The 13546-nt window shown below is 39.9% G+C and overlaps 1 protein-coding gene across 12 annotated transcripts in view; it reads right to left on the bottom strand.

Annotated features, from left to right (window-relative positions):
• The window catches only part of Dtna (dystrobrevin alpha), a 339379-nt gene that overhangs the window by 66450 nt on the left and 259383 nt on the right, over positions 1-13546 (bottom strand). For all 12 annotated transcript variants that reach the window (XM_028774821.1, XM_028774829.1, XM_028774818.1 and 9 more), the window contains 3 exons: positions 12467-12552; positions 3720-3874; positions 1094-1199 (listed from right to left, as the gene is read on the bottom strand). In XM_028774821.1, coding sequence (XP_028630654.1) covers positions 1094-1199; positions 3720-3874; positions 12467-12552 — 347 coding nt within the window. The remainder of the gene's footprint in view (positions 1-1093; positions 1200-3719; positions 3875-12466; positions 12553-13546) is intronic.

Below are 13546 nucleotides of genomic sequence, written 5' to 3'. Positions count from 1 at the left end.
CACAGCGTTCTGATTGGCACACGGCTCTTGCACAGCGTTCTGATTGGCACACGGCTCTTGCACAGCGTTCTGATTGGCACACGGCTCTTGCACAGCGTTCTGATTGGCACACGGCTCCCTCACAGCGTTCTGATTGGCACACGGCTCCTTCACAGCGTTCTGATTGGCACAAGGCTCCTTCTGGACTGCCCACCAGAACTCTGAACCCAGGTATGAACTGGCTCCTGGCTGCTACGTGTATGCAATTCTTAGTAATTGTAAAGGAACTAGGGAATTTGTTCTTTAATTTTTGTTTAAAATAAACTTAGAAATATTGAGAGACAATAGTCAGATGCTAAAAATTCCAAGTGAGAATTTAAAACGAAGCTATCCTTATCCCCAATGTATTAAAGGAACACATAGACATGGAATACATTATTTTGTATTCAAATTGGAGAATTTTTTACAGTTTGACGATAAAACTACAAACATTAAATAGATGCTCTTATCTGTTCCACGTGTAAATTTCTTTCAACTGTGTCCTAGGTTTTATATTTAAATCTGGATATGCCAATGGTAAACATCTCTTATATTAGAAACCTTTGCTATTTTTGAAAGGAAACATACAGTGAAATTTACATTATTCTTGTCTTTAGCATGGGTTTACTTAATGGACACTCACAACATTGAACAGGTGCTTTAAGGTGAGCAAGTTGTTATCATTTATTGCGTTCACCTGTTTCTGGGTCATTGCTATGGGAAAAATGGTTAATGTCATAGATACCAACATGGGGCATTCCCCTCTAAAACAAACCTTAAAAATGGCCTTCTTGGGATGTTTCTATTGAACACAAGTAGCTTACAGTTGAAGTTACAATTTATCTATCATCATCACCACCATCACCACCACCATCATCATTACCATCACCATTATTATCTTAGCATTCTTCATCCTAATTTTGTTGCATATAAGGTTTGATGGGTCAGGATGTAGGTTTGTTAAATGATCCACTCAACAAATTTCCCTAAAACTGTCATGGGCTTGATGACTGTAGGCTTTATGGTTGAATTTGCGCAATTTAAACAGTGTTTTGGCTCAGCAGTAACTACTCACCATTTTCTACATTTGCCAGTCGGTGCAGAAGAGGCAGCCATACCAGACACTGTGGAGGAGGGTCTGACATGAGCGTGTCCAAGAAACCATTTAAGGTGACTTTTTTCTGCACCAGAAAAAGAAAAACCATGAAAGCATAGGTGAGGGAACAATCTGAACTCAGGTGCTATCATTTGATAACAAAGAAACAAGTCATTCAGTTAACCTCATGTGGGGAGAAGCAGAACGTGCCAAAGGGTGTTGTTACACTAGTTTAGAACTGATAACATCAAGGCTTCTTGTGCCAAAATTACATGAGACCAGGTCATTGCCCCTGAGAAGGTAGCCAATCAGAAAAGTTTCAGTCTGAGTCAGCCAATCAGTTGCTCTCAGAGATAAGGGGCGGGGCAAAAACTAGGAAGATGAAGAGCTAAAACCTCCACAGGCTCTAACTCAACAGTGCCTCATGACCCGGGCCTATATAGTTCCTTGCGGGTTGGCTGTTTGTGAATGATTTCCCTTCAGAGATTCCTCAATTGCTTACACATTGAATATTTAGTGGCCAATATGATTCATCTTGTTGGAATTCGGGAATAGCAGAGATTGTGTGGTCAAATGCTGAAATTATTTTATTAGAAAATTTGAACCAGAGTATCAAAGTGGATAGAACCTTAATAGTTTAGTAATAATGAGTCTCAAAGAGGAATAGTGTTTTTAATATCACTAATATCTGATTCTGAATCTATTGAATTTTTTATTGAATTTCTTATTGATCAGAATTTATAGGTTTAGTCTTTCCTTATAATATTAAATAGTTTATATGTATGTTGCTATTAAGATATATACTGTATGAAGTATTAGTAAGGAGACAGTATTTTTAAAAGATATCAGAATTTATATGTCTAGAAAAAATTTTTCCTTCAAAACTATTACTATACATTGTATGGACTTTTCCCAATAAAATATTTCAAATATTTGGAATCAGCCCTATTGATACATATTATAATATAACAATATAATATTATATTAGTGTATGGGTGTATGAGGGCTTTCTTGCATGTATGTCTGTGTACCACATGGGGGCCTGTGAAGGCCAGAAGGAGTGAGATACCCTGGGACTAGAGTTACAGAGAGTTGGGAACCTTCATGTGGGTGCTGAGAATCAAACCCAGGTCCTCTGTAAAAACAGCTAGTGGTATTAACCCCTGAGTCATCTCTCTGGTGCATCTCCTCCCTGCCCCCAAGTTTCAGCTTTTAAAACTGTGGCTATAGAAACATTAAAGCAAAAGTAAAGTACACTTGTATTTACATGTGTCGTATTTATCAACTTTGGTTACACAATCATATTGCCTAGATTATAATAATTCCTGAAGTTTCCAAGATGTTGCTACAATTTTGATTTGTTTAAATTTCTCATCATTAAGGATAAATAAATAATGATGTCATGGGACAATCTTTAGGATATTTTGAAGGAAATTTTTAGCATGGGAATATCATATTTAATTGTTTTTGAACATATAAGTCTTTTTAAATTTGAAGGTCAGGTATGGAAAGACAAATGTTTCATGTTTTCACACATGTAGAAGCTAAAGAGGTAATGGACAATGGGTACCAGAATGCAGCTATGCCAAGCCCAAAGTGACTTCACTGACAGGAGAAAGTACTGGCTCAGGGCAGGGGAGGAGGGATGCGCAGGATCACCTGTGCCCTTCTGAGGTTGGGGTTGGGATTGTGAAGACTTCACAAAGACTTCCCTAGTCTAGATGGCACAGGAGCCAGGTTAGCATCTAGGTTAGTCAGTTACATCTGTACCATCAGGAGGCTAGTTACACTTCTACAGATGCATGATAGGAGGGACACTATCAACTATCAAAGTTGATGCACTTTCAACTTTGCCAATGGCCAGGGAAGTGCAGACTGATGATGTCATTGGCTGGGTGAGCTGTGTGGTTTTCTAGTAGCTGCTGTGCACGTTTCTTTCTCCTTTAAACTTTGCTTTATGTTTTATTGCATGGACCACTTGAAAGGACGCATTCAGTTTAAACATTATATAATTGTAAATGGATGTTATGTGCATGAATTTAGAAATTGCCACTGTATTGTATTGGGGAATGAACATATGGTTTTCTCACAGAGGTCTAAGATGGAGGTGCTGTAAACTAAGCCTTTCCTAGCAACAAGGTCTAAAGCATCACTGTGAAATATTGTGAAATATTTAGGCAGCAGTGTTCATCATGTATTGGGCCACACAGACAGTAATGAGGCACGTGAGAGGACTTCTATCCTTTGATGGACATTGGCAACCTTAGTGTGAGGTCTGGGATACTTCATTTGGGTGCTAAATTACAATTCAATCTTTATGATAATATAGAGATATTAATAACAAAAATATCAAGGGTGTGTGTTGCTGAAAAGACTAAATTATACAGTAGAAATGATAAGCATGGTGTCTGGCTCTTGGCCAGTGAGCATTTGGTATTATTACTATTCAGATATATTGTTAGTTGCTGGATCACAGGCCATTTATTAAAGGCTGGAAAACTATACACTAGGCTGCTGTCATGAAGAAGAATCTGGGCTTCTGAGCCTAGAATTCATTCACAGAAAGAGAATAACAGTGTTTGACAGTTTTTCTTTAGAAAGTTACCTGTTGGGAGAAACAGGATCTGGCTGACTGTTCTGTGTAACCAAATGAAGGGCCTTCAAAAACTGCTGTGGGTAGTTTTAGAACTTCCCGAAGGAACTGGTCATATCTTCCATAAACCATCACTCCACTGGAGTCAGAGATCATTGAGAAAATATCTGGTGGAAAGAAAGGGTGAAGATATTTACCACATAAACATTCTCAAGTTCTATTGCAACATCTCTGATACAAAGAATGCATAAGAAGTATGCCATTTATGGAAATATAGCATGAAAGCTAATTTTTCTGCTGAAATGGCTTCAGCATGATATCCAGTGTTTTCTTCTTGTTTCAAAACAGGATCTTGCTAATGTGTGGTACCTGTTTGTAATTTGGGTATTGTTAATGTATTTTCATAAGACAGAGAACATCACATTTTGTCTTGAGGCTAATTATCAACTTACATATGCTGTAAAGTTTTGTAGATGTAATGGATACTGTTGCAGTTTGAATAGGCTCATGAGTTTGAACACCTGGTCCCCGTCTACCAGCAGGTGGTGCTGTTTGGGAAGGTTGTGGGACCCTCAGCAAGTAGGGCCTTGGTTGATGCAGGTGGTCAGTGTGGGCAGACTTAGGGGTTCTCTTGCCTGGCTTCACTTCCTATTCTTCCTGTGCCACTGGACTGCTGATGCGATGTACCAGGCTGGTGTTCTGTTCCTGCCAACATGCATTCTCTAACACGACAGCTGAATCCCTCAGGAAACATGAACCATAATAAATTCTTTCTCCCTTAAGTTGTTTCTGTCAGGACATTTTATAATGACAACCAAAAGGGAAGACAACAATGTCAGCCTCTTACGAAACAGAATGAAATTATCACTATAGAATTGGGGTGGGAGGAGGTACATGTATCGTTTATCTAATTAACCATTTGTACCATTGCCAAAGTTTTGGGGTTTGACTTAATATACTTGAAAATAAAGAATACAATAAAAAAAGATAAAATTATAAAAACGAATACAATAGAAAAAAGCTAACACTTGAGAAAGTTCCCACAGAGGCAGAAAAGCTTTGTAAATCATACTCTCTGACAGTGTGGGAGGCATGAGACTTATCAGGAAGGGTCTCTGTGTGGTGAAGAGAAGCCTGCCTGATCTATGAGGTGAGACTGGGGTTTCAGATGATTTCCCAGTGTACTTCTAGCTTCACTGAACCTGTGAGCTCCGTCCTGCCATGATGTGAGCTTAATGAACATTTAACAGCTCAGTTCCCAAGGTGCTTCATAATCCCCCTGGAATGACCAGAATGAGAAGGTTTGCCACTAGTTTGTCTAATGTTAAGTCGATGTCACTCAGCCAGTGAAGCTGCAGGATAAAGTTTATTAAGTTCAATGTGCTACTTCTGTTCACTTTTTGAGTTCCATTTCCCAAGGTCAAAATGTAACCCGAGGACACCCCATTTAATTTCTGAGTACACATTACACATGTTACAAGTGTTTACTGGGTTGTGTTTTTAGGATGTGGCTTGACTGTCTTCATTTTAGATCTTCCAGATAAAACGATGCTTCATAATTTATATTAATAGTGATATTGTAGAAATTCTGAGGCTATCATTCAAAATATATAAGCAACTCAAATAACTTGACGGTAAGAAAACAACCTGACTGAAAAGAGGCAGAGGAGCCAAGTAGACATTCCCTGAAGGAGGGCATAAGATTGGTTAGAAGTCTCCAGAATGCTCAATGTCAATGCTCATCTAACAAATGCAAATGGAAGCCACAGTCAGGTAGATTCTTCAGCAAGAACGACAAAAAGTACAAGGAGAACAACTGTGGGAGACTTAAAACAGTTGCAGGAAATAAAAATTGCAGCCATTGTGGAAGTAACACAGTTAGAAAAAATAAAATAAGACCACTATGTGGTTCAGAAATTCTATTACTGGGATGTAGCAGAGACTGAGGGAATGGCCAACCAATGACTGCCCCAACTTGAGACCCATCCTATAGAGAAGCACCAATCCCTGACACTATTAATGTTACTCTGTCATACTTGTAGACAGGAGTCTTCCATGTCTGTCCTCTGAGAGGCTCCACCCACCAAATGACTCAGGCAGAGGCATAAACCTACAGCAAACAGTGGATGGAAATTGGAGACTCTTATGGAAGAATAGGAGAAAGGATTACAGCCCCTAAGGGGAAAGGAACCCCACAACAAGACTAACAAACTAGTTTTATTTAGATATAACTTTAGATGCATACCCAATATAGATCTAAATGAAACTAGTTTGTTGGTGAATTATCTCTGCTTCCATGTTTATGATAACATCTCTACAACAGTGAAGATGCATAATCAACCCAAGTTGAATAGATGAACAGACAAATAAGCAAGCATATCCTCAGTGGAATATTGTTCATCCACAAAAGGAAGACCTCTTACCATCTGCAACAGTGTGATGAGCTCAGAGGGCATTCTGTTAAGTGAAATGAGCCATGCGCACAAAGAGAAGTGTTACATATCTGAATACCCGTGTGTAGTATAAACATGCTGATTTTAGAAGTAGAGTGTAGAATGGTGATTACCAGAGCCCGGGGTGCTTAAAAGACAATCAGACCTGGAAATGTGTCATCAAAGGATATGTAGTTACCATTAAGGAACAAATTCAAGAGAGAGGCTGCACAATGAGGTGACAAGGTAATGAAATATGTGTTAATACAGTTGAGTGCATGGTTCTCCTCACAAAATATTACATAAAGTAGTGCATATGTTAATCAGATAGATCTAACCATTTCACAGTGTACTTATGTGCAAAATGTATCTTAAATAGTAAATACAAATAATTTTATGTCAATTCAAAAAGAAAATCAGTTTGAGCCAAAGTGTTGTCCTCGTCACCCCTGCAATGTTGTTTGCTGGCAGGCTCTCATCAAACTGGCCAAGAACAAATAAATAAAATAGAGGCCACCAGCAGGAAACCATGTTGATTAATTTTACATGTAGAAGCAGAAACATTCCAATGGACACACAGAAAAGAAAACTTGGGAAAACCAGACTGGCTTTTTTCATGGGAGCTGCCATCTTGCTGGCTTTGAGGCAGGTGGGCTGCTTCTAACAGGGTCACCCTATCTCCCCGAGGCTCTGATTTTCTAGGCCAGGACACCTTTGATATTACCTGGGTTTTTAGGCAACCTTTCTGTTCTTTGAATGGAAATTGTTCCCTCCCACCATGGTCATCTTTGAATACTTGGCATGTAGCTACTGATGCTTCGTTGGTAGGTCATGGAACCTCTGTGGTGGGAGGCATGATGAGATATAAGCTGTTAGAGGTGGACCTTAAAGGATATCCCACCTCCGGTTCCCCTGATGGCTCCTCGTGCCTCCTGATCGTACATAATATAAACAAACCACCTCACGCTCTCACTGCTATGGACAGGATCCTGTCCTGCTCTCCTGCTATCCTTAGTGTAGCAGACTGTTCTTCCTTAACTGTAAACCCAAGGAAACCATTCTCTCATAAGTGGCTTCTGTCTTTCTTAATTTATTTGGGTACAGTGAAAAGTCATGAATTTAATCTCTAACTAGAGCAAAACCAGGAGTACTCATAGTGACCTTCCACACACTTGACACTAAAGTGAACATGTATCTGTGTTGAGAAAGACTGTCTAAGTAAGAGCCAAAGTAGGTATGGACCACAGAGATTACCAGGAAATGGCAATGGATGGCTTACTCAGGTCGTCAAAATAATATGAAGGAACTCTGAAGTTGATATGAAAATAATTCGTGTTTGTACTTTAGTTTTTGGCTTTAGGTGATAAGCTTGCAATATTTATGAGTATGTGGTTGTAATGAGGATTATCTCAAGGACTCAAGCAGTTAATAGATAGAAAGCATTCAGAACAACAGTTCACATGTGGGACACAGTGTATATATTTTAGATATTTTCATGATTAATTTCATACTGTATACTTTCTGTTGCTCACATTATTAATTTATATAAAGTCCCCTGTGGGAGTTTGCCTTGTGGCTACAAATCATATTATCAGCCCCTTTGTGTTCCTTACAGCACTATAACACATTGGTTCATTCAGCTGCGATCATCCTGGCACACACTAATTGGGTAGCATTGCCCTAATCAGTAATACACAGGAAACCAGGATGTGGTTTTTGCCCTCTGGGAGGCTTGGTGGATTGAGAGAAGCCAGAAGGATGCCACATAGAACATCACAGATTGTAACACTATGGTGTGAATACAGTAAGAACAGCATGGATGCAGAAGGAGGAACTGGTTAGGGCAAAGTGTAAAGGCCACTAGGCAGTCAGCACAGAAGAAGGGGGAATCGGTAGCTGAAGGAAACAGGGTCAGGGCAAAGGGCAGTGCAAGCACAAGGATCTTCAAGGAGCCTGGGAGTGGGGTCAGGGCACCAGGACATGGTAGATGCTGACACCAGATGGAAAAAGCCTTCAGACTTCTGCTATGTGGTTTAGATTGTGTCTGGGAGATGTCAAGGGACATAATGAAGGATTTAAAGCAAGCCTGGAGGCAGTTGTGAAGACAGATCAGCACAATCAAAGAAAGTAATTTGATGAACGCAAGATGTTTGCTATAGTGTAGGTCTTCTGAACTAAAGCAAAGCAAAGGAAGCAAGCAAGCAAGCAAGCAAGCAAGCAAGCAAGCAAGCAAACAAGCCTCCCAAACCTAACAAAACAAACAAAACACTTAGAAACTACAGACAAAGTATGAGATCCCAGGCGTATGGGCTTGGACTTAGAATTTCTTTGAGGTTTGTATATTTCTGTTGGAGAGCTGGCTGAGTTGGTACAGTGTTTGGCTTGTAAGCATGAGACCTTCCTGCTCCATTGAGTTATGTACAGATGCTGGGGGTGGTGGAACATGCTTGTAATTTTAGCACTAGGAAGGCAGAAACAGGAGGAGCCTGGGAACTCACTTGCCAGCCAGTCTAGTTTAATTAGTGAGCTCCAGACTAATGAGAAATCCTGTCTCAAATGAAATAGATAAGACAGTGAGTGTGTCTTCTGGCTTCCATCATACATGATTCAAGCACACTTGCACACATAGATGGGAGAATGTGTGTGTATGCACATACACTTGTATGCAGATACACAGGACATATTTGAGAAGAACCAATCCCCAGGAGTGTTCAAGAGACAAACAACTGTTCCAACCCATTGAAGCAGATAATTACAAGATGAGAACAATTAAACAGGAAAGGAGGATACTAGGTCACTTTGTGTTTATGGAGCTCTGCCATACATCCACAGAAGGCACCCTTTTCTCCATAGGCTGTACCGATAGTGCCAGCAAGAGCAACATGGTGAACACCATGCATATTGGTTGGTGGTGGCCCTAAGTAGCAGAGAGTTAATGCCCTTTTATTGCATTGGTAATATTTAATAAAATTTGCTTCATTTTTCTGTTGTTTTTCCCCTTTGCTTTTAAAAGTTCAGCCAATTATTCTTGTTCTGTTCTCTCCAATAAAAAGGGACAAGTTGGAACAAACTAAATATCTTAGATCCCCATGCACAAAAATAGAAATATTGCTAAATTAGCATGGGCATGATATTGGCTTAAATACATTAGAAAATTTTACAGAAGCAAAAACGAAAGTCCAAATCTGGAAAAACTTTCTATACTTTATGTTACTTTTTATTATCACAAAAGCAGCACAAGAAATCATGATTTGTCTGCTTTACTACTAAGACAAGAACCAGCAAAGAAAAAACTTCATTAAAAATCCCTCAATCCCATTTATCAAGAGATAGTTATGGCTGTACATGGCTGGATTGTCTCATTCAGTCAATAACTATTATTGAAACTGGAAATACTGGTGATGAAGGCTATTCATTTGTACTAATATTTTGCAGAGTTTTTTTTCCAAATCAAATTGCTTCCAACTGTATCAAGATAAAATTGCCTTCAGCATAATTATGAAAGCCATTCAAACCATCTTCCTGGGATTGCCAATCTAAGAGTGACTCTTCAGCCTTCGAACTCGGGATGTAGGATGGTAATTGATGTCCACTGCTCTTGAGATGGGAATGAGATGTGTGGTGTTCACACCATGTACTTTACATTAGACCTTGTGACATGAGACCTTGGGTCTCCAATGGGATTCCTGCTTCCTTCACTGCATTGAGCAAGGCTGACTGTGCCAGTAGAGTGTGGCCTGCTTTGCTCACATGGCTTTTCGGAGGATGATGGCCAGGGTGAGGAGAAAGCACTGTACCCATTACACTGCTTTCTCTGATCTCAGGGGTTGCAGGAGAAGGACTCAGAGAACTCAGACAAACAGATAAGCAAACAAACAAACAAAAATGAAAACCAATCAACCAATCAACCGATCAACCAAACCAAACCAAATCAAACCAAACCAAACCAAACCAAACCAAACCAAACCAAACCAAACCAACCAACCAACCAACCAACCAACCAAAAAACCCAGATAAACAAAACCAACCTCTGCTCCAAATCTACTTTAGACCAGTTTGAACTTTTTTTCTTTTTTTTTATTGGATATTTTATTTACATTTCCTATGTTGTCCCCTTACCCCATCCCCCACCCACCCCAGAACCCCCAATCCCCTCACCCCTCCTCCTTCTTCTCTGTGGATGTAACCTCTATCTACCCCCCCACTCCCACCTCCCCACCCTCAAAATTCCCACCCCCTGGGGCATCCAGCCTTCATGAGGTCAAGGTTCTCTTCTTCCACCTATGCCCAGCAGGGCTCTCCACTCTTACATATTCAGCTGAAGACCTGGATCCCCCCCCCCCCCAAGTGCTCCCAGGCTGGTGGTTTAGACCCTGGGAGCTGTGGTTGGTTGGTATTATTGTTCTCCTCATGGTGCCGCAAATCCTTTCAGCTCCTTCAGTCTTCACTCTAACTCCTCTATTGAGAAACCCATGATCAGTTCAATGGCTAGTTGTGAGCATCTGCCTCTGAATATGTCAGACTCTTGAAGACCTCTGAGGAGACATCCATATCAGGCTCTTATCGGCATGCACTTCCTGACTTCCACTTGAACTTTTAAACTGTGTTCACCGCTGTCAATTGCTTGCCTAGTAACCATGGATTTGATGCATATTTTAAAAATGAGTGTGCATGTGTGTGTGTGTGCACATGCATGTGCATCTATCTATGCTAATGTCTTACATGTGTATAAAGATCAGAGGACAATTTCTAGGAGCTGGTTCTCTTTCTCCACTTTGTGCAATCCCAGGGTTAACCTTAGGTCTTCAGGCCTGTGTGAGACCACCACTGCTATCTTCCTAGCCTTCCTTTCAACTCTGATCCTCTATGAAGAGTGTCTCTTCCCAGATCAGGATGTGAAAATGAATGATATGTCTTCCATATTTTTCTTGTACTAGTAACTGCTTTAGTGACTGGCCTGAGATGGGCAATGAGACTGGCCAGGCCAGAGAGTGATCGGAAGTCGTTGAGGTGGCTGTCCCCAAAGGATGACAACATCTGGGTCCCAGGAGAGCTGAGCAGAAGAGTCTTGGTCTTCCAGGACAAGAGCTTGCTGGCCTCACAAAAGGCTCAGAGGGTCCTGAGGTTTAGAAAACTGCCTTTCATCAGTTTGGCCCAAACTTACTCTCATACAGGACTCTTTCATTCATTTGTCTGTGAATATGACATTTAATAAGCATTAGAAGATGCTTTTAAGGAGTTTAATTATTGAGACGTTTCTCTAATGTCCTCAGCATAAGTGGCCAATTGTGACAGGATGGTAGCTGTCAGGCTCTGCTGGGGTTGTAACCTCTGGTTCGGTTCTTTTAGTTAAAATTTCTTCTCTTAGCCTAATCTTGAAGAAAATGCCCCCTAGATAATTCTGAAGCCATTTAAAGAGCAAGGAGAAAGCAAAGAAAAAAAACCACTTGCTCCCAGAACTTCTGATTTATTATTTTCCAGTCAAACAATGGAGAAGAGAGTTTTCAATTTCTTTATCTCCTAGGCTAACCAAAGAGAAGCTAACTGAGCCCAGGATCTGAGTTGGCTCCTCTGACTTCTGGATGCATTAGCTATTCCATGAAAGAAAATTATGGAAGTGAAGGAAGTTGGTGCCACCTCAGCTTCACCATCTTTTCTCTAATCTGCTTATCCAGGAAGAAGATGCTCCTGCAGTATGTCAGGCTAGATTCCAAAGCAGCAAAGGTTTTTCCTTCTTTTATTCTTTTCCTTTTTGACTATTTGGAATCTAACAAGAAGAAATGGAGGTAGGTACTCCATGTCTAACAGAGCTGAGAGGCACCCTCCAGGTTTAATAAAACCCCACTGTTGAGCAACAGAAGGAAACAAGGGATTAAATAAATAAAATCATGTCCATAGTGTAACTTAGCGACAATGGCATGCCTGGGCTCACAACTGGATGATTGGTGCCCCTGGTCCTGCCCTTTCTAACACAGTATTCCATGCCAAACTCACAATATTTAGGGTAAGTGACTAGGTGAAATCCCAATACCAACATCATTTTAATTCAGTGAAAATTGAATACTTTAATATCAGAGAGATTCTAGTTAGAGGTACTCAGAAGTTATAAATAATGATAATTCAAATGTAGAGGGAAATGTTCATTTCATTAACATTTATATAATGTGGAAATAGTTTTATTATAAAATTTAAAGGTCAAAGAAGACTGCATTTGAAACAGCTCTCACAGAGTGAGGGAAGACAGAGAGAGACAGGGGACACGGCCAGGATACGAGAGGATGTAAGGTGCACAGTAGGGGCGAGCAAAGCGGAGCCGGGGTAACTTACATCTTAACTTGTCCATGATCTTCCCTCCACACAATGTAGCCAACGCCATTTTGACAGCAAATACGGAGATTTTACCATGGCCTTCCCTGGTTAATAATAACAGGAGAAAAAAGATGTTATTTAGGGCACTTCTAATAAATAATGTTGACGTTTTCTGCTCTGTTGAAATTGTAGAACACACGGCTGCATGTATTATGCAGACACACTTCAGAAAAGGTTGTGAATACAATTGGGCACACATTGCTGATAAACTGTCTATGTGATGCTTTGTTTTTCAAGAGACATCAGAATCTTCTAGTTTATTTGTTGTACATGTCAGTTGCTCAGAATATAGGCTGGTAGCTAGAGACATATGCTCTTGATAGTGGTGGCCCCACATAACAGACTTTGATTTTTATCTTTGGGTTTCATGAAATAATTTTATGCATGATTCCAGTCTCTATAATCTATTCAAACAGACTTCAGAAACTTCATATTTTATTTCCTTAGAGAATTTTTAAATTTTAAGTTAAGTTAACTATGTGGACTTTTTTCAGGTTCAACTTTTATTTATTAATTTCATATTTTATTATTGAAAATAGATTCTTCTTTCATACAATATATCTAAACCTCAGTTTTCCTTCCTCCATTTCTCCCTGCCCCTTCCCAGATCTACTCTCTCTTCATTTCCCTGCAGAAAAGAGTAGCATCCCCCAAGAGACAACCTTTAAGAAAACATTCTTTTCAAATTCTATCACTTTCTAAACACAAACCAATTATTTGAATGTGATATATTTGCTCTCAAAAGGCAGCTAGTATTTTAAGAGGTCAAAACACAGGAACTGTGGCTGGAGCGATGGCTTAGTGAAGTACTTGCCATGAATGTATGAGGACCTAAGTTTGGATCCTCAACACCTACATGAAAGTTGGGTATGGTGGCATGTATTTGTAATGGCACCAGCAAAGAGGCAGAGTTAGACAGATCATTGGCTAGCCCAGCCAAATCAATGAGCTTTAGGATCTAGTGAGAGAACTTGTCTCAAAAAAATAGATCAATATTTCTTAGAAACATACATGCAGTATTTCTCAATAAAATATTTA

This window comes from Grammomys surdaster, unplaced genomic scaffold (assembly GCF_004785775.1).
Source record: "Grammomys surdaster isolate TR1022 unplaced genomic scaffold, NIH_TR_1.0 243, whole genome shotgun sequence".
In the NCBI taxonomy this organism is placed as follows: Eukaryota; Metazoa; Chordata; class Mammalia; order Rodentia; family Muridae; genus Grammomys; species Grammomys surdaster.
Note: the sequence above shows the minus strand (reverse complement) of the source record. Positions and strands in the feature narration are given on the sequence as shown.